Here is a 22,481-nt window from a genome sequence, read left to right as displayed (position 1 = left end):
CATTTAATTTAGTGGGCTCCTATAAGAGTATGCTCATTTGATTTTATATATCATATCAATCCAAACAAATGCAGCTCTCACTTTAATCAAATCATGTATCTGAAATGCTGACACTACAGATTTATTTATCTAGCACTAGCTTTCTGCAGTTACATATTGTACTGATTCTGAAAGAATCAGAAAATTTGCTAAGAGGTGAAAACCACTCAGGAAAAAATAGGCAGTTTCTAATAACAATAGAACATTGCACTGGGATCACAATAGTTTAATCTAGAACCCTTCAAGAAGATTAGTGCAAGTGTGCACATTGCTGTTACATTCTACCAACTGAAAAATGGACAGCATTATCACACCAGTGTAACAGCATTAAAACATAATTTTATCACTCCTGCACATTGTTGCATTTGCCAACGGTAGCGTAACTGCAAGTAAGTACACTTATCTGGTTGGTGGGAAGTTTGCCCCCATGACCATTCTTCAACTTTCTAGATAGGGTGATGCCAATGTTACCTGGCTCAATCACAGCCTCAACATCTTCATATTGTTATCAAAGCGTATGACTGGAAACTCATTCTGAAGCACTGTCTGATTTGCTAAATGTTAAATGTTACTGCTAAAGACAATTGAACCCAATTGCTATACCCTCACCTTCTCTCAGTTCCTGAAATCCATTCAACCAGCTGGCGCCATAGATCTAACCTGGAAACTTCTTATTTGAGTGGCACAGTTACATTACCAACTAAGCGAAGCTGGGAGCTAAATTATTCAGTTTCCACAAGCACTACGTTTTTTTGCCAGTATTTATTTCCTAATCCATATATATGAGAGTGTGTGAGATCAGATGATACAAAGACGCATTAAACAGAGCACGTGTCTGCTTTCCTAAAAAGGTTTTCAAATGAAATAATTCGGGCTACACAAATCTAAATCCTGGTGAACATGACTTAACAGCAAATACCATACTTAATTAGAATTAAACTGTATTTAATAAGAATTCTGATGTGGGATACGAAGAGAGTGATCTTTGCAAAGTGAAGTCAAGATATATAGTGTTCAGAGACACTTGTCCTAATTTGGAAGGAATCAACATTGACTAATTAGAAAAATATGAACCTATTTCATTCCTCAAAACTACCATCATACAAAGCTTTTTTCCTCCAAGAACCATATCATTTTCATAAAAATAACAAGTGTCTGCACTCCAAGTAAGTTATCCAAAGGCAGTGATTTAAACAGATAGTAACTCAAGAAATATTCATAGGCAAACAACACTAAAAAGGTTTCACCTCTTCAAGAACTGAGCAATTGAAACTCTCTCATTTCAAAATACATAACTGTGCAAATAGCTATTGAAATAGCGTAACAAATGAAATAACACTTCCTCTTTTAAATGTTGATCAACTATGAGTTTTACATGTTATTACAGATCTGCCATGGACTTACCCAAGGGCTGCTGGAAATATATAGATAGTGCAGTGTAAAATGTAAACCTTGTGACACAGAAAGAATGAAATTATATAGTTGCTGGTTAGCAGATTTTGATATTTAAGGGATCTATGATCAGACATGGGATGCACGCATCAAAAAACTAAAATGAATGCACTTCTGTTGCATAAAATAAAATCTCCCTTGGAGAAAAGTGACAACATTAATAAACCTTCCACAGGATGAGACACAGGGAATATTCAATGAGCAAAATTATACACAAAGTACCAATAGAAGTTTTATACTTGACCTGGCACTTGAATTTCTCTCTGTATATGAACACATCTTGTCCTTAATGCAAATACATAATAATTCTCATTCAAAATATTTTCATAATATTTAAAATTAACTCAACTGTGTACAGTATTTTACATTTATTTCCTCTCCTCTTTTAATTTGCTCACATTTAGAAGGAATTAGATTTTCGTTAGAGGAAACTTCCACAATTAAACTTAATTCAAATATCTTGCATCAACAACAACTGCCCAAGTCCAGATACTAAAATTAAGTAAAGGATCCAGTGTCAATTGGCACCAAAGCTGAGCCACAGTTCTCATGTAATGGTATACCTCATTCAGCAGCGATTTCTTGATCAAAAGTAAAGGTACTCCTGCTTCCTGTCCTACCTCTGGGCCAGAAGGCCTGCGTTCTAGCCCCATCTGCTCTAGAGTTGTGCCGTAACCTGCCTGCACATATTGATTAAACAAAAATAAATATAAAACTGACCACAAATCTCTGTAGTGAAATTTCTCTGTCTACATAACATAACCACACTACTTTAACCTGCTGAGCCAAATTAACATCAGTACTATTTGACCAACTTTGCATCCCTCTGTATCTACTTTTACCTCAGCTTAGGTGTTTCTGGGAACAGCTTCCAGCATGGAAAGGATTTGGCCATTAGTTCATTATGCTTTCCTTTATTGATCAGAGCATTGAGTATGGGAGTGGAAGATCATGTTGTGGCAGTACAGGACATTGGTTAGGCCACTTTTGGAATAATGTGTGCAGTTCTGGTCTCTCTCCCATAGGAAGTATATTGTGAAACTTGAAAGAGTTCAGAAAAGATCTACAAGGATGTTGCCAGGGTTGGAGCATTTGAGTATAGGGAGAGGGCGAAAAGACTAAGGCTGCTTTCCCTGGAGTGTCGGAGACTGAGGGATGACCTTAAAGAGGTTTATAAAATCATGAGGGACATGAATAGGGTAAATAGACAAGGTCTTTTCCCTGGGATGGGGGCATCCAGAGCAAAAGGGCATTGGCTTAGGGTGGGAGGGGTAAGATTTAAAAATGACCACAAAGGCAACATTTTCACACAGAGGATGGTGCATGTATAGAATGAGCTGCCAGAGGAATTGGTGAAAGCTGGTACAATTACAACATTTAAAAGGCATCTGAACCTCTCTCAAAGTGTTGTAGACCCAGTGTTTCCATCCAAGGACCTTGTTCTTTGCAGAGCAAAATACATTGGCGACAGCAGCAACAAGATTATATTTGAAAAGTATTCTTTCCAATAAATTTCAAGATATTATGTCCAGTCAATTGCATTATAAATGCTTTAAATTACATTTTCATAGCACCATTCACCACAAATATTGTACAATAAAGTTCTACAGGTTAAATAAGACTGCATGCATCAGCATTTGAAGCAAAGAGAGAAATTCCTATGATAAAGCTGTGGACAATTTTTAGAATTAGAATTAGAATCCCTACAGTGTGGAAACAGGCCATTCAGCCCAACAAGTCCACACTGACCCTCCGAAGAGTAACCTAACCAGACCCATTCCCATACCCTGTATTGACCCCTGACTCGTGCATCTAACCTACACATCCCTAAACACTATGGGCAATTTAGCATGGCCAGTTAACCTAACCTGCGCATCTTAACCGGAGCACCCAGAGGAAACCCACGAAGATATGGGGAAAATGTGCAAACTCCACACAGACAGTCACCGGAGGCTGGAATCGAACCCGGGTCTCTGGCGCTGTGAGGCAGCAGTGCTAACTACTGAGCCACTGTGTCACCCAGAGAACAATGTTGTCTGAATGTTTATAATATGCTAGTGGCTCAGTTTCCATTTCACTGTTTCCATGTTTTCAATCCTTCATTTCCCCTACATCAAAGTTCAGTCAAAATTTTAGAAATTGAACAGTCCAATGTTTGAATTCAATAGATGGTATCACATTTTGTTTGGTATTCCAGAAAAGAAACTTAAAGCCTTCCAAGTGATTCTTCTAAATTATCGTGGTGAAGGAAATTCAAGAAAGATTTACTTGATTTCTCTTTCAATTCACAGAATCACAGAATTATTGTGGAACAAGAGGACACTCAGCCTGCACTGGTGGTATTACCTCATGCCAATCCCCATCTTTTCCCCATATCATTACACACCATTTCTATCCAAATAGTCATGTCCTCGTGAATGCCATAATTGAATCGACCTCCACTACAAAGCATTCCACAGACTAAATATATGTTTTGTGAAAAAGTTTTTTCTCAAATCACCCTTGCTTCTTTTGCACATCAGTCAAAATCTATGTCATCAATTCTTTTCCTTTTATGAGCAGTAACAACTTTTCCCAATGTACACAATCCAGCCACTCAGTATCTTGAAAAACCTCATTCAAATCTCCCTTCAGCCGCCTTCTTTCCAAAGACAACAGTCCTAACATCCTCAATCTATCCTCATAACTTAAATTTGTCATTCCTGAAAACATTCTTGTAAATAGTATAGAAACAATCTCCAGTGCATTCACACTTTTCCAATACTGATCACCACTTTACACAACAGTCCAGTGAGGTCCAACATAGAGTCTCAGAGTGATAGAGATGTACAGCATGGAAACAGACCCTTCGGTCCAACTCGTCCATGCCAGATATCCAACCCAGACCCACCTGCCAGCACCCAGCCCATATCCCTCCAAACCCTTCCTATTCATATACCCATCCAAATGTCTCTTAAATGTTGCAATTGCACTAGCCTCCGCCACTTCCTCTGGCAGCTCATTCCATACATGTACCACCCTCTGCATGAAAAAGTTGCCCCTTAGGTCTCTTTTATATCTTTCCCCTCTCACCCTAAACCTATGCCCTCTCGTTCTGGACTCCCCCCACCCCAGGGAAAAGACTTAGCCTATTTATCCTATTCATGCCCCTCATGATTTTGTAAACCTCCAAAAATTGCTTGTACAAGTTTGACATTAACTCCCTGCTTTTGTACTCTATGCTCCTATTAAATGAAGTCAAGAACTCTGTATACTTCAGTAACCGACCTCTCCACTTGTCCTATCATTTCACAGATCTCTGTAAAACTGAACCTACCTCCAACATAGATCTGCACCCCCTTTAGAATTTTTTCTATTTTTTTTCAATATTCAGCATTGAAGCTGTAAATGTCAGTGAATGCTCCAAGCAGTTTAACATAACTTACCAAACATGACATAATGTAAGCAACATCATGTTCAGTCTAACTCTTTGCAATTGACTACATGATTCAGTTGCACAGCAGCCCAGAGAAAACATCATATCTGGTGCTGGCTACTTCAAGAACCTCTTGGGAACAATTTTGAAAGTACAACTCAATTTAAAAGAGCTAATGTTTTCAGATAGTAGTGCAGTGTTTGTATTCAATAATATGGTCAGAATAAAATCCTCTGTTTACTTGAACTGTTACAACATAAATACAAAGTTGAAAAGACGTGATACCATATAAAATAATTCAGCACAGAAAGACACAATTCACCTAATAATGCCTGGTTATTTAAAAGCTATCCTGTGATTCTTTTTAAGTTTTTACCAATTTTCCTTTCAAAGGTTATTCTTGAAAATACTGCCACCATCATTTCAGGCAGTGTACTTCACATTATATAATGTTCTGTTAAACAAAAAAAAATCACACTTTACTTGATTATTTTGAAAATACCTTAAATCTGTGTCAGAAAGATAACCCAAAAATGACACAATATAATTTCTCTTCAGTTACTTTCTCAAAATCCTTTACTATTCTGAATACTTTCATGAAATCTTCACTTCACTTTCTCAGAAGAGCAGTCCAAAACTACCCTCATCATAGAATCATAGAGATGTACAGCATGGAAACAGTCCAACTCATCCATGCTGACCAGATATCCTAATCTAATCTAGTCCCATTTGCAAGCACTTGGCCCAAATCCCTCTAAACCCTTCCTATTCAAATACCCATCCAGATGCCTTTTAAATGTTGTAATTGTACCAGCCTCCACCACTTCCTCTGGCAGCTCATTCTGTACACGCACCACCCTCTGCACGAAAAAGTTGCCCCTTAGGTCCCTCTTAAATCCTTCCTCTCTCACTCTAAACCTATGCCCTCTAGTTCTGGACTCCCCACCCTAAGAAAAATACCTTGTCAATTTACCCTACCCATGTCCCTCATGATTTTATAAACACTCCACTTAATTAAAATCCTGCATCTCGTATCATTCCAGGTGACATCCACTGCACCTCTGCCTCGAAGTAGTCATTCTTTCGGAATTATGGTGTGCAGACCTGGACAATACATTCCAGATGGCGCCTAAAAGGTCATGCGTACAAATACTTTATGCATAAAACCCTTGTTTTGTACTTTTTCCTTAGAGTGTTCTCAACTTGCCCTGCCACCTTCAATGATTTGTACATACATATACATATTCTGCAGTTCTTCTACTCTTGCACCCTCTGAAATTATATCAATTAGTTTTGGTAACTTAATCTGCATCTACATGCCAAAATGTATCACTTCACAGTTCTCTGCATCAAACTTTATATGTGATCCCAATTTCCCCAGTCTATATACTCCTGAACACTCAATTTTCTCCAGTTCCAAGTTTCATAAGAGTTGCTAACATTGAAATTAGATACTTAAGTCTAGGTCATCAGCATATCCAGAACAGTGTCAACATATGAATTGTATACTGTCCTCCAGTCTGAAAAACAATTCATCCCCACTTTCTGCTTTCTACAAGTCAATTTTACATCTAGCATGCCACTGTCCCTTTGATTACATAAGTTTTACTTATTCCAATAAGTCTGCAACTTGTGCCTTATCAAACATCTTTTGAAAGTCCAAATGCACAAATGAGCCAGCCATGTTGGTGAAATAGTGGAGAAAGCCAATGAAGACAACCATTTGCTTTGAGTGTGTTGCTGGAAAAGCACAGCAGGTCAGGCAGCATCCAAGGAACAGGAGAATCGACATTTCAGGCATAAGCCTTTCATCAGGAATGAGGCATGTGGGCCATGAGGGCTGAGGTGGGGGGGCGGGGGGGGGGGGAGGGAAAGAGAGCTAAGTAAGCTGGGAATATGAGAAATAGATCAAGGTGGGGAGAAGGTGATAGGTAGGAGAGAAGGGTGGAACGGATAGATGGGAAGGATGATGGACGATGGATTCTAGTCCCAAACTTCCAACACAGCCCCCTCCTCCGGCCTTATCCCAGTCCCAACCTTACAACTCAGCACCATCCTCTTGATCTGTCCATCATCCTTCCCATCCATCCGCTCCACCCTCCTCCCCTACTGATCACCTTCTCCCTCGCTTCATTTACCTATCGCATTCTCAGCTATCTTCCCCCCGGCCCTACTCTGTCCCATTTATCTCTCAGCTCCCCTTATGTCCGAAACATTGATTCTCCTGCTCCTCAGATGCTGTCTGACCTGCTGTGCTTTTACAGCACCACATTCTCAACTCTGATCTCCAGCATCTGCAGTCCTTACTTTCTCCTAGCCAGTTGCTTTGACCTGACATCTAATCATCCATTATTCCCCAATGATAATTCATGTTGTTTCAGTCACAGGCTTTAAAAAGGTTTCTCTACCACTAAGCTGATGGACTGAGGCTGGTGGTTCAGCATGCGGTATGTCAACTGGTTAAGCAAAAAGGTTCCAGCAAGAGAAATGTATTGTCCAATTAAAACAAGAGTTCTGGACTAAGTCGCTGGGAAGAGTAGCATCCAAAAAATGATCTCGTGAACTTGTAGATTTTGCAATTTTCCTATTGGTATTGGAAGAGACATTAGAACAGGTTTCCTTTTCATTTGACTATAAAAGAAAACAAATTGTGTTTGTAAGGTGACTCATCATACATTTGAAAAATACCAGAGCTCTTCACATGAAATTCATAGGGGCATGACTGCTTTTTTGTATGCACCAAAAATCTATTAGGCAGCAAGAAATGAATTCCCAGAAGATACATCAATATGCAGAAGGGATTTTGAGGGGTTACATGCCAGGATGGCACCTCATACTACAAATTGTTGAAGTTAAAACTGGGAAAAAAGACATGGGTTAATTACAGCCTGACCTTTGTTTGACCAACAATATGAATTTTCATAAACAGCAGAATTGCATATTATAGAAGAAACAATACAACCTTTTAGAAATACAACAATCGGAGCACCTAGAATTCAATATTCTTACCATTTGAAGGCTTGGCGCAATATCCATGCATACTCAACAACTGGATGTAGGTTTGCTCGCTGAGCTGGAAGGTTTGTTTTCAGAGGTTTCATCACCATACTAGGTATCATCTAGCTTCATCCAGAGGCTCACTGATAATATTACCTAGTATGGTGATGGAACGTCAGAAGACAAACCTTCCAGCTCAGCGAGCAAACCTACATCCAGAACCTTAACCTGAGCTACAAATCATCTCAAAACTCACTAATATTCAACAACTTTTCTGAGAGAAGGTAAAATAATACTTACTTCAGGTAACTTGATAAAGCATCCCTATATTATTCCATATTACTAATTTGACAGTTATTTTCAATCTAAAGTAGTTATTATAACAATGATCCCGAGGTTTTCAGTGATTAGTGAATCAAATCAACTTCCTACCAAAAGTAATAAAATTCTCTTCTTGCATATCCTCATTGAACTTTCAATTTCAACTCATTCTGTTTAAAGTTGGTGAGAAGATTTGTAGCTCGTGTGCTCGTTGTTGTGGTTCTGTTCGCCGAGCTAGAAATTTTTGTTGCAAACGTTTCGTCCCCTGTCTAGGTGACATCCTCAGTGCTTGGGAGCCTCCTGTGAAGCGTTTCTGTGGTGTTTCCTCCAGCATTTATAGTGGCCTGTCCCTGCCGCTTCCGGTTGTCAGTTTCAGCTGTCCGCTGTAGTGGCCAGCATGAGCAAAACTAATGTAGTGTACAAAATCCCATGCAAGGACTGCAAAAAACACTATATAGGACAAACAGGAAGACAGCTAACGATCCGCATCCATGAACATCAACAAGCCACGAAATGCCACGACCAGCTATCCTTAGTAGCCACACACGCAGACGACAAGCAACATGAATTCGACTAGGACAACACTACCATTATAGGGCAAGCCAAACAAAGAACAGCCAGGGAATTCCTAGAAGCATGGCACTCATCCACAAACTCCATCAACAAACACATCGACCTGGACCCAATATATCGGCCACTCCAGCGGACAGCTGAAACTGACAACCGGAAGCGGCAGGGACAGGCCACTATAAATGCTGGAGGAAACACCACAGAAGCACTTCACAGGAGGCTCCCAAGCACTGAGGATGTCACCTAGACAGGGGACGAAACGTTTGCAACAAAAATTTCATTCTGTTTATTTTTCCTGCATCCCCTTGAATTCCTCCTTTTGAAACACTGACTCAGTTCAATCTTAAATACTGATAAACCAGTTACCTGCAAAGCACAACTGTCAGTACAGGGACATTTTCTCTTCTGACCTCATTTTTTTTTGTACATAAATGTGGAAAAATATGGGATATCAAGCACTTATTACCTGAAAATGCGAGAAGATGAATCAGGTTTGAATATTAAATTCCATATCTATTCTAATTAAAAAAGTTAATCTTGTCAACACTGTTAATGAGCCACCTTAAGTCATTTTGCAAAAATGGTACAAGCTCAGAGAAAGAATCAAAGTTTACCTCTGTAATGTGAGGATTGGGATTAAATCCACACTGCTTGCACACTACTGATCGACATTGCGTACAAGTGTTGAAGTTTGGCTGTTTTGGATAAGAGTTTAGCTCGGTAGTTGCACAAATTGGACATAGAGTGCTGCTGGGCAGCGGAGCTATCTGTGGTACAGAATATGGAGAGGTTGGAGCACTGCCCTTATCTGGGGATGCAGAATGGGACCTTTCTCCCCTTTTCGTACTTGTGTCAACTTGGAGACTCCTTCTTTGTTCTTGTTGCAGGTTTTGCTGTGTAGAACAACCTTGATTCTGCATTCTTCTTGCACTTTCATTGCTTGGAATAGTCTGCTGGAGGGTATCAATCTTTGCATCAGGCTGTCCAAGGTGCTCCCTCTGGTATGGTCTTGCACTATAAAATGAAAAAGAGAGATCTGAGTCTAATTACCACCACTGTTCAGGCTTTAATACAAACAGTAAGAAAGAAAAATGGTATTTGGAACTTAAAATGACTATCCTTGATAGATATTGCATATAAATATTTCTGAAAATAATTGTGTTCAAGTAGCTTTACATGTAGAAATAAATTTTAACTCCTCAAACAAATTTTAAGTAATATTGCTCAACTCATTAATTCTACCACTGACATTTCAAAAAGGAAGAGCTAAAACAACAACCTAAGTACTATGAAATAAGCATCATTATTTCAAGGTCAAAATTACATTAAGCAAATTAAATACATGGAAACAATTCGACAAGCACTTCCATCTCAGTAACGTAAATATTAATTGATGTCAATGGCTTAAAAATGCAAGATTACCAAAGGCTGAAATTTATGAACGAGTCAGTATAAATAGCTAATTGGCCACTATTCATGTTCCTTGCCTCTTTTGTAGCACTGGAACGGATTGTACATCTCTTTCAAAGACCCTACATAATCACAATGGGCCAAATGGTCTCTTTCTGCACACCACCATTTGACAAGTTGAAACATAGTCAACACTCTCCTCTGCAAACACCGTGGTTGAACTAATCAGCTGCAGCAAATTCAAACCGTCACCACATTATTTATATCTTGTGAAGACAAAGGTTTGCACTTGGTCCCCATCTACTTGCAGTATCAATCTTAGGCAGGGAAACCAACATCCAATCATATCCTCATGATGCATGTGGTAGTCTTGGGTTTGACTCCTGGCTGTTGTAACATACAGACAATGTCACGAGGATGGTAAGTGGCAAAACTGACTACATTATGATATGCAATTGTTAACAAGTAACTATAGGAATGTTTATCATGACATCCGATGAAAACTGACATCAAAACCCCAATCAAGGGTGAATGTACAGGCCAAATATCTTTATCCGCACATCTGAAAACCGAGACAACCTAAAAACCGAAGGTCTTTTTGAAAGCTGACCTCTTTAGACACAGACACACGTAGTTCAGGCACTTTGGAAAGGAACTTCACTTTCAGGTCCATTCAGGCCAAATTTCTTTTTCCCAAAGGACCCGAGCAGACCCAAACTAATCTATACAGTAAGTGTATCCTGCAACATCCGAAAACCAAACATTTTCCTCATTGGAAATCTAGGTGTTCCTAAAAGTTTAAGATAAAGGATTCCAAAACTGTAATATAAAAGACAGGATGACATCAATAGTGACACAGTGATGTTGAAAAGTCCTCCTCATCAGCAAACAAGGGCTTATGCTAAAATTGGCAGAGGTACCTCGTAGACAAGCTGCGACATAAACATGCTCACCGAATCATACTTAATAATAATGTTCCAGGTACCATCATCTCTAAGTATACCCTGATTCCCCCACCTGGACAACCCATTACAGGAGGTGGCACAGTGGTACACGGTCAGTGGGGGGGTCGTTGCTCTGGGAACTTCAACATTGTGTCTGGATCACATGATGTCTCATGTCCCTAGGTCAAACGTGAGCAAGGAAACCTCTTACTGTATTGCACCTAACACTGCCCACCTCAGCTGCTGAATCCATACTCCTCCATGTTGAACACTAACTGGCTAAAGCACTTCAGGAACACAGAACATACTCTGCACTTTGGAGGCGACAATGTACATCAACAGTGGCTCAATAGCACCACTGTTGATCAAGTCGGCAAAATTTCTCTTTGACTTAACTGCTAAACTGGGCTTGCATTAAGGAGTGAGAGAACCCAAAAAAAAATGGAAGAGCAAATTTGTTACAGTTTTCACCAATCTACTTGTCACAGATATACCTGTCCAATGGCCCTGTCAATAGGTAGTGCATCCATCCCGGCAAGTAGCGAACATGGGCTCATACTTGTGCCTTGTCGATTGTGAACAGCTTTGGAAAGTCAGGTGGTGTAAAAGATGCTCACTAAGGAATTCCCAACCTCTGATGCATTTTTGTAGCCTCAATATTTATGTAGCTGGTCCAGTTCAGTTCATCACCTGTCGTAACCCACAGGATGTTTGTTCGAGAAAATTCAGCGATGCTAAAGACATTGAATTTCAAAGAGATATAGTTGAATTCCCTTTTGTTGGAAATGTCGATTGTCTGTCACTTGTACGTCGTGAATATTATTTGCTACTTAACACCCCATGCCTGTATGCTGTTCAGGTCTTACTGCATACAGACATGGAATGCTTCAGTAACTGAGGAGGTCACATGTGGTGACAAATCAACAGTGAGCATCTCCATTTGCAACCTGATGGAAGAAAAGTAATTGTTGAAGGAACTCATGCAGTGATATCCTGTAACTGGGATGATTGGCTTCCAATAACCACAATCACCTTCCTTTGTACGAGGTATGACTCCAATGAGTGGAGAATTTTCCCCAATTCCTGCTGAGTCCAGTTTTGCTAGAGTTCCCTGATATTACACTCAGTCAAATGATGTCTTGATGTTCATAGCCATCATTCTTACCTCAAGTCAAGTTCAGTTCTTTTTTTTTTCCTGAATGCAGAATTCTAATTTCATCTGCGTTTTCCCCATAAATATTCATTCAATCCTTCCTTTTGAAATTATTCAGCTTCACTCTGCATTACAGAATACTAATGATAAGCAGAGACTATGTCACTCTAGCTTTAGAGGCACAAACAAGTTCTAATTGCCTTTGTCTGCCTAGTGATTATCTGTAGTCTAGGACCCCAATTTGCTACTTGTCAATCAACTAAACAATTTTTCCACAGCCCTCTAGAAGGTTATCATTTAACCAGCATTTTCAGAAAGAAAAGTCTCAAATTTGTATGCCTTTCCTCAAATCACAAATATAATCATTGCCATGTCCATTCCAAGCCAAACTTTTCTCAAAGCTTCATGTAAGAATTCACACAATGTTTATTTGGAACTTAAATATTCAACATGAAGGCACGGAAGTAATGTGTTAATCACATGGTTAGTATGGGCATCTGCCCAGCTCTTTTTTTAAAAACTTAATCATGGGATGCAGACGTCCGCAGTTGCACCTTGAGATGGTGATGAGCTGCCTTCTTGAATTGCTGAAGTCCGCATGCTGTGGGTTGACCCACAATGCCCTTAGGGAGGGAATTCCAAGACTTTGACACAGTGATAGCGAAGGAATGGCAACATATTTCCAAGTCAAGACGCTGAGTGACTTAGATGGAACTTGCAGATCATGGTGTTCCCTGTCTGCTGCCCTTGACCCTCTGGATAGAAATGGTTGTGGGTTTGAAAGGTGGTGTCTAAGAATCTTTGGTGAATTTCTGCAGTGCATTTTGTAGATCTCAATCACTGCTGCAAATGAGCATTGGCGGCAGACGGAGTGGATGTTTGTGGATGTGGTGCAAATAAAACAGACTTTTTTATGGGCGGCACGGTGGCACAATTCCCGCCTCAGGCGACTGTCTGTGTGGAGTTTGCACATTTTCCCTGTGTCTGTTGTGGGTTTCCTCCGGGTGCTCCGGTTTCCGCCCACAGTCCAAAAATGTGCAGGTTAGGTGAATTGACCATGCTAAATTGCCTGTAGTACTAGATGCAGGGGTAAATGTCGGGGAATGGGTCTGGTTGGGTGCGCTTCAGCGAGTCGGTGTGGACTTGTTGGGCCGAAGGGCCTGTTTCCACACTGTAAGTAATGTAATTCTCCTGGATGGTGTCAAACTGCCTGAGTATTGTTGGAGTTACAAGAGGTGAGTTACTAAAAGACATGAATTACTCACCACAGTATTCCTAGCCTCTGACTTGCTCTTATAGCCATTCTTTTAGGTGGTGAATCCAGTTGAGTTTCTAGGCAATGGTAACCCCAAGGTTGACGATAGTCAGAGATTCAATGATGGTTACACCATTGATTGTCAAGGTGTAGTGGTTAGATTGTCTCTTATTGGAGATAGTCATTGCCTGGTTTCGTGTGGTGTGAATGTTACTTGCCACTTGTCAGCCTAAGTATGAATATCGCCCAGATCTTGTTGCATTTGAACATGGACTGCTTCAGTATCGGAGGAGTTGTAAACGGTACTGAACATTGCACAATCATCGGCGAACATCCCTACTTCTCACCTTATGATGGAGGGAAGGTCTTTGATGACACAACTGGGGATGGTTGGGCCTAGTACACTACCCTGAGGAACTCCTGCATAGATGTCCTGGTCCTAAGATGACTCACCGATAACAACCACAACCATCTTCCCATGTGCCCGGTATGACTCCAACCAGTGGGGAGTTTGCCCCCTAATACCCATTGATTCCAATTTTGCTAGGCTTCCTTAATGCTACACTTGGTTAAGTTGATACTCAGCCATTTGTCAGTATTATGAATAGGCTTTCTTTGGCCTTAAAATCTTGCAGTGAGAATTGAACCTGGCCCTTCTGCTATCCATTGCACGACAAGATTTTCTGTTGACATGAGGAATAACTGGGTCTTTTGCAGATCCTAACCTGGGGTACGTGGCAAATTGAAGATAGGTGAGAGGTGCAGTTGGTTCCAAGACAGACAAAGGAAAGTATATTTCAGGTTAAAGAGCAAATGTAAGGACACATACCCTTAAACATGTCAAATAACAGTGGCAGAACCTAATTAAATTTAGGGGTTTTGTAAATGAAGTTATTAAAAAAAAGAGAAATTGAAATCCTGAGGTTTTAAACATTAGGCCAACTATTCTTTCAAATATCATCCTTGTAAATATTAACTTCAATAATAAGTCCTCTCTACATCGTCTCCAGAAACCCTAGAGCACTAGTTGTAAACAAAGAGATAAATATTTAACTGCTTATGCTGCTCCCTCATTATGCACAAGGCTTCCATAGTCTGGTTCCACACTTTTTTTTAAGTGAGCTTTTAAAAACCTTGCGGTAACATGTTCGAGCCTTCTTTCAACACTTCTTAGCCACTTTAATCTCAAGTTTTGTCCAATTTCTATACACTGTACAGTATACCTTTTTATCCCAATAATTTCTTCCTCAACTTTTTTTTTTTAAAAAACCTCAAACCTGTCCCTTTGGTATTCCATTTGCAACTTGCATGGATGCTTTTAAACAAAGACAAAAATCTTAAAATGATATTTCTCGAATTACTAATGCTTGACCAACCAATTAATTTTCACTTAGAGGGTTTTCATCCCTTTACAATTAGCTGATTTCCAAGCAAATACCTTTGTCCCTGATGTCTGTCATTGTTTGTTAATAATGACCAAGTCCCATGTATTTAAGTTTGAGGTCATTTACATGCTAAAACAGAAGAAATAGGAGCGGGCTATCCTGCTGTTGAGCCTGCTTTGATTTTCAAAATCCTGGGTAATCTTATATCTCAGTTATACCTTTCTGCACTATCCCCAAATCCATTGCAATCCGAAAATTCTTTAATCTCTGACATAAATACATTCAACAACACAGCGTTCACAGCTCAATACTCAAGAATGTCTCTGCTTAGTCCTAAATGTTCAGTGCCTTACTTCGGACGTCAACCGCAAGTGTAAACCATAGCCAGGTGATCCTCCCAATACCCATTTGCTCAAACCAGAATATTTCAACAAGATCTCGGATTCTTCTAAACATCATGAAATGTAGGCCTTTGTGAACCAATCTCTCCTCATACAACAAATCTTCCGTTCGAGAAATCACACTAGACAACTTTTGAAGTGTTACTGCTAAGCCAAGTATGTCCATGTTTAGGTAAGGAGATTTAAACTGTACTCAGTACTACAGGTGTGGTCTCACCAAGATCCTATAAAACAGTAGCAGGATTTCTATATTGTTACACTGAACACTTAGTAATAAAGGCTAACCTTAGCATTTGATTTCCCAATTGCCTGTTGTACCTATTGCTTAACAGGATATACACATCATGCCAAGCATTATTTTTAAATGTCTCATCATTTGAATTATGTGTTGCTTTTCTATCCTTTACATTTCCTCAGATTATGTTCCATCTTGCCCATTCATTTAACTAAAGTTCCCTTGCATCCTCCTCAGTTTACTTTTCAACCTAACTTTGTATTGCTAGCAAAGATACATCTTGCTGAATTCCCTCTTCAAAGTCATTGACTTTGATTGTAAATACTTGAAGCCAAGTCACTGACTTTTATGGTCTCCTTTAACTACATTCCCCAAACTAAAATTGATCAAATTTATCATCACCATCTTCTGTTCATTATTGAGTAACCAATCCACAAAATATGTTATTATGGTACGGGGGGCTCAGTAGTTAGCACTGTTGCCTCACAGCGTTAGGGACCCGGGTTTGATTCCCACCTCAGGCAACTGTCTGTGTGGAGTTTGCACATTCTCCCCGTGTCTGCGTGGGTTTCCTCCGGGTGCTCCAGTTTCCTCCCACAATCCAAAAAGATGTACAGATCAGATGAATTGGCCATGCTAAATTGCCCACAGTGTTCGGTGCAAGCCCTAAATTTGTACAATAACCTCTTGTGCAGCATCTTATTAAATACATATCTACTAGCTCCCCTTTATTCATCTTAATGATAAATTTACAGCTTATAAATTCATAGGTCTGACATTTTACTTCTGATTGTTTATCTACAGATTTACTGAATATTTCCAGCATTCCCTGTTTTTATTTCATGGCACTAACACATATATCTAACATGATTTCCCTTCCTTCCATATATTTTTGTGTGCCTCAATCCAATCATGCTATAACCTTCTAAGTGTCATTTTATTACATTCGAAGCATTTTTCCTGATGTTAGACCATAAGATAATAGAGCAGAATTAGGCCATTCAGTCCATTTGGTCTGCTCCATCATTTGATTATAGTTGATGCCTCTCAAAGCCATTCTCCTATCCTTTCCCTTAATCTCCTTAATAATCAAAAACCTGTCTTTAATACACAATATGACTTGGGCTCCACAGTCTTCAGCAGCTATGGCTTCCGCCTTACCTTAGCTCTAAAGGTCCCATCCCTTCACTCTAAGGGTTCACCCTCAGGTCCTAGTCTCTCTGACTAATGGAAACATCATCTTCACTTCCACACTATCCAGACCTCTCAGTATTCTGTAAGTTTCAATCAAATCCTACCTCATCCTTCTTAACTCTATTTAATGCAGACCCAGAGTCCTCAACCGCTGTTAATATCACAAGCTCTTCACCCTGGGATTATTGCTGTAAAATTCCTCTGGACTCTATCCAACACCAGCACATCTTCATTTAGATACACAGCACAAAACTGTTCACAATATTCCCAATGCAGTCTGTCCACAGCGTTGCTTAGCTGCAATATGACATCTCTGCTCCTGTATTCTGGTCCTCTCAGAATGAATGCTAACATTGCACTTGCCTTCCTAATCACTAACTGAACCTACATGTTAACCTTGAGAGAATCCTGAACTAGGACCCCCAAAGGCCTCTTGAGCTTCAGATTTCTGAAGCCTTTCCCATTCTTCCTACCAAAGTGCATAACGTCACACTTTCCACAATGCATTCCATCTGCCAGTTAGTCTAATTTGCCATAGTTCCACTTTCTTGTTGCTTTTGATTAGCAGTATTACATTTGTTATTTTCCAATCCAATTGAATCTAGAAATTTCCAGAAAATTAATGCCAATGCATCCATTATCTCTGCACAAAGAATGAACGAAATAGCACAGGAAAAGTCCATTCAGCGCTCCACATTTTACCCTTCCATACTAACAGTCAGATCTGTATCCTTCTATTCCCTTCCTTTTCATGTATTTGTCCAGGTGTTTCTTGAATGCTGCTATGGTGTCAGCTTCCACTACCTCCTCTGGCAGCGCGTTCCAAGCACTCACCATCCCTAGTGTGAAAAACTTGCTTTTCACATTTCTTTTCAACTCCCCTCGGCCTGCACCTTGAACCTATGTCCCCTAGTAGTCGACCTCTCCAACCTAGGAAAAAGCCTCATACTTACCACTCTATCCATGCCAATCTTATAAACTTCTATCAGATTGCCCCATAACCTCCTACATTCCAGTAAAATCAAATGCAGTCTATCCAACCTTGCTTCAAAGCTGAAATTCCCCATACCAGGCAACATCCTGGTAAAACTTTTCTGTACACTCTCCAATGCAACAACTTATTTTAAAATCTAGTGTAAAGATTGCCAGATTCAGGGAAGTAATCCATGGATATCTTTTCTTAAGATTATTATACTTCAGTACCTTATTTTCAAAAGACATTTGATTTTCCATTACTTGGGGAATCCTTTTGCATGTTCCCCAGTGAAGACATATCCCAAGTATTCATTTCATATCAGTGCAATTTCCTCTGTAGCGAATACATTTCTTCTCCTTCAATACCCAGAAACAGATTGGGCACTGTTGGAAACACAGTTCATTGATTAAAAAACCATCAGTCTTAAGAACCATTCTCCAGTTTCATCCCGATTTGTCTTTTCCTAGTCTAACTTAGAATAAAATACTCCAATATTACTCCTCCAAATGTACTTTAAACTGTTTATGAATTGCAAGTTCAATTCTTCTGTATTAACTCCAAGTCTATACTTATTTCAAATATTGTTGAACTCTACCATAAATTCTGATTTGAATTGGAAATTATTTCAGCACCGTATAACAATAATTCCTGCATCTTTGGTTCATCAACCCCTCTGCAATTGATCCTATTATACATCAAACAGCCATACCTGGGTTGAACCAAGTTTCTGACAAGGATGTCCTTCTATATTCTTTAGCTCCTCAACTGTGCAGTAGCACACAAGACTGAAAATTCAAAAACTCTTTAGTATATTTTTACCTTCTTCACGTTCCATCTCTTATCCATGTATTTGGGAGCACTAGCTTTCGGAGCATTTCAGAGTACTTCCAAATAAACCTGTTGGACTATGATCCAGTGTCATGTGATTTTTAACCTTCTCCACCCCAGTACAACACTGGTTCCTCCACACTATGACACAATGCAATACTTTATGTGTATGGACTCCTTTTCATATCCATTATCATTTATGATATTTTTAAGATGACGAATTCAAAGGCCATTCACATTGCTCACTCAGCCAGTTCCACAGATCCTGGCATTAATATGCTCCTAATTTATATGTTTCTCTAGATTTAATATTCAAGTATTAATATAATATTGAAGAAGTGAAAATTCTGACCATCTGCATCTCAGTCAGCCATTCTGATCACAAAAGTTTACGTTTACAAAATTTTATTCTGACAACAGATCACTCAAGCCTCACAAACTTCCACAATCTATACACAAGCTGGTTAATGCAATTAACTTTGCGGTTAATCTACTTAGTTTAAGAAAAACAGTACATTCAGCACAATTCTCAGACAGCTTCAGTTACATCAGCCATCTATAACATAACCACTTCATTTGAGTAAAATGCACTACATCACCACCCTTCAGCACCTCACAAATCAGACTTTTACAGCTGAAACTGTAAAATCTCAATAGTACTGTACCCATCTCTTCACAAGTGACAAGATAGAATTACCATTTTCACTGACAAGAATATTTATGCTTCATGAAAGAAAAAAATATGACTTGTGTATCTTTGACTGCACAGAGACTGCAAACAGGAAAACAGAAAATGTTTCATTTTGACAGAAGAGTGCTACAGTGGAAATCGTTTTCTTTTTTCAAAGTAATAAGTCATAAGGGAGGCACAGTAACTCAATGGTTGGTACTGCTGTCTCATAGTGCCAGGGACCTGGGATCTATTCCAGACTCGCGTGGCTACTTGTGTGGAGTTTGCACATTCTCACCGGGTCACGTGGGTCTCCTCTGGATGCTCTGGTTTACTCCTTTATTCCAAACATTTGTATGTTAGTTGGACTGGCTGTGCTAAATTGCCCCATAATGTCCAGGGTTGTGGGGTCTAGGTAGGTTAGACATGGTAAATGTGGGAGCATAGAGGTGCTCAATGGGTCAAATGGCCTCTACCTACACTGAAGGGATTCTTTGATTCTCCAGAAGATTATGGCTCCACAGCTGTCATCTGTGCAGCTCAAAAGATGACCTTACGCCACATCTTGAGCGCAAGAGAGCGATAGACCCAAAAACTAAGTTAATGTAATTTTAGTAGATGTTTTATTGGAACAGAATATTGTCATACAGTTTAAGGAAGATAATAAGCTGTTAACAAAAAGCAGGGGGGGGGCTTAGAGTTGTGAATAGTTGTTGTTTAAAGTCCACTTTAAGAGTTAAAGAATAAATTGATATTATTTTTGTTAAATAGTGGGTTTGGGAGTTCCTGTCACTGATATTTTAACAGATTACGAGGCAAGTTGAGCTTTTCTGGGTGTTTAGTTAAATTAACAGAGGGATTCACCACCGTGTCCTAACAGTTTGGGGGCTCATCCAGGATTTGGACAGGTTTAGTCAGATCCAGTCTGAGATTTGGACAGATTTGAACAGATTTGTGGTACAAAAGATCCCAGCAGATTTAAACCTTTGCCGATTAGTGTCCTAGATCTTTAAACAAAATGTAGGTGAGACAATTTGTTTAATTTTGGTTACTTGTGGTTAGTTAAATTAAAAGTAAGAGAAATGGCTCTTAAGATCGCTAAAGAAGTTCTGGGGTTTGAAGATGCTTCTCAAATTTGCCAAGCAAGTTTAGAAAGACAGAAGAAGGACATACTTCTAGAATTAGGAAGTAGGTTAGAATTGGATCTTACCAAGGAAAGCTGAAATTGTAAGGGAGTTAGTCATGCACTTAGGTGTGTCAGAGAAACAGTCAAGGGCAGCAGAGTAAGAAAACCTTAAATCGCAATTGAGGTAAATGGAGTTAGAAAACAAAGAAAAGGGAGAGAAGGTTCTTCACTGAGCAAAGAGAAAGAAGAAAGAAAGAAAGAAAGAAAGAAAGAAAGAAAGAAAGAAAGAAGAAAGAAAAAGAAAGAAAGAAAGAAAGAAAGAAAAGAAAGAAAGAAAGAAAGAAAAGAAAGAAAGAAAGAGAGAGAGAGAGAGAGAGAGAGAGAGAGAAAAAGAGAGGAAGAAATAGAAAGAGAGAGAGAATTTGAGCTTCAGAAATTGCGAATTAGTCAGGAAAGGATGGAAACGAAGAGGGAAGGTAGCAATATATACAAATATGCTAAAATATTGCCACATTTTGATAAGATGTCGAAGTCTTCTTTATTTGAAAAATGGTAGGCAGATGGAGTGGTCAGAGAACTTATGGGTAATAATAATTCAGACTAAACTGGTAGGCAGAGCTTGCGAGGTATTTGCAGTGCTGTCAAATGAGGGGTCAAGAGATTATGCAGATGTCAAACAGGCTATTTTGAATGTTTATGAATTGGTACCTGAAGCGTATAGACAGCGGTTCAGATACACAAAGGTGGTCAGATTTATGTTGTTTGAAAGGATTAAATACAGTAATTTTGATAGATGGGTGCAGGCCTTAAAATAGATAACACCTACGAGGCTCGAAGAGACATTATTCTGCTGGAGGAGTTTAAAAAACTCACTTCCAAAGATGATAAGAATTCATGTGGATAAACAGAAAGTTCAAGAAGTGAGGTTAGCAGCAGAGATGGCATTGGTGCATAAGGCAAACTCTAGCTTCCAGCAAGAAGTTCACCCTGTGAGGAATATAAATTGGGAAAAGGGAGATCCTACACGACAAAACAAAGAGGTCGAGTACACTGATAATAGTTTACCACAGGCTGAAAGAAGCCCAAGAGGGTAGAAAGGAAGTGAAAGGCTTGAGATGTTTTCAGTATAATGGAGTAAGAAACAGAAAATTAGTGCAGTGGGTTAAGGAAGGCACTGGGAAAGGTGTTTTCACTGCCAGAAAGTGGGATACGCAAAGTCACAGCGCTGGACGTTAAAGAAAGGCATTGTGGGAAAAGAAGTGGTTAAAAGAAGTTAAGCTATTGGCACTAGTGAAAGTAGCAAAGGAAACCTCAAGAAAAGTTGTGCACCTACAGGAGTGTGTACAGCCTAGGAAAGGCACTAACCCAACACCCAGCCCTATCTCTATAAAGACTTTGCCTCCGTGGATAAAGTTTACTCAGAAAGAACAGGGGGCAAAGGGAAGGAAATTATAATTTTGAGATATACGGAATCTTATAAGACCATAAGACCATAAGACATAGGAGTGGAAGTAAGGCCATTCGGCCCATCGAGTCCACTCCGCCATTCAATCTTGGCTGATGCGCATTTCAGCTCCACTTACCAGCGTTCTCCCCGTAGCCCTTAATTCCTCTAGACAACAAGAATCTATCAATCTCGGCCTTGAAGACATTTAGCGTCCCGGCTTCCACTGCACTCCGTGGCAATGAATTCCACAGGCCCACCACTCTCTGGCTGAAGAAATGTCTCCGCATTTCTGTTCTGAAATGACCCCCTCTAATTCTAAGGCTGTGTACACGGGTCCTAGTCTCCTCGTCTAACTGAAACAATTTCCTAGCATCCACCTTTTCCAAGCCATGTATTATTTTGTACGTCTCTATTAAGTCTCCCCTTAATCTTCTAAACTCCAACGAATACAATCCCAGTATCCTCAGCCGTTCCTCATATGTTAGACCTGTCATTCCAGGGATCATCCGTGTGAATCTCCGCTGGACACGTTCCAGTGCCAGTATGTCCTTCCTGAGGTGTGGGGACCAAAACTGGACACAGTACTCCAAATGGGGCCTAACCAGAGCTTTATAAAGTCTTAGTAGTACATCTCTGCTTTTATATTCCAACCCTCTTGAGATA

At 39.7% G+C, this 22,481-nt stretch overlaps 1 protein-coding gene across 3 annotated transcripts in view; it reads right to left on the bottom strand.

The window, feature by feature from the left end:
• LOC122559103 (protein bassoon-like) overlaps positions 1-22,481 on the bottom strand; it is a 368,910-nt gene that overhangs the window by 319,044 nt on the left and 27,385 nt on the right. For all 3 annotated transcript variants that reach the window (XM_087994486.1, XM_087994487.1, XM_087994488.1), the window contains exon 2: positions 9,409-9,808. In XM_087994486.1, the coding sequence (XP_087850612.1) occupies positions 9,409-9,808 (400 nt within the window). The remainder of the gene's footprint in view (positions 1-9,408; positions 9,809-22,481) is intronic.

The sequence above is a fragment of the Chiloscyllium plagiosum genome, unplaced genomic scaffold (assembly GCF_037043375.1).
Source record: "Chiloscyllium plagiosum isolate Xiang-an unplaced genomic scaffold, Cpla_swu_hap1 HiC_scaffold_14, whole genome shotgun sequence".
NCBI lineage: Eukaryota > Metazoa > Chordata > Chondrichthyes > Orectolobiformes > Hemiscylliidae > Chiloscyllium > Chiloscyllium plagiosum.
The sequence above is the reverse complement of the archived record's forward strand: the minus strand, read 5'-3'. Positions and strand labels throughout refer to the sequence as shown.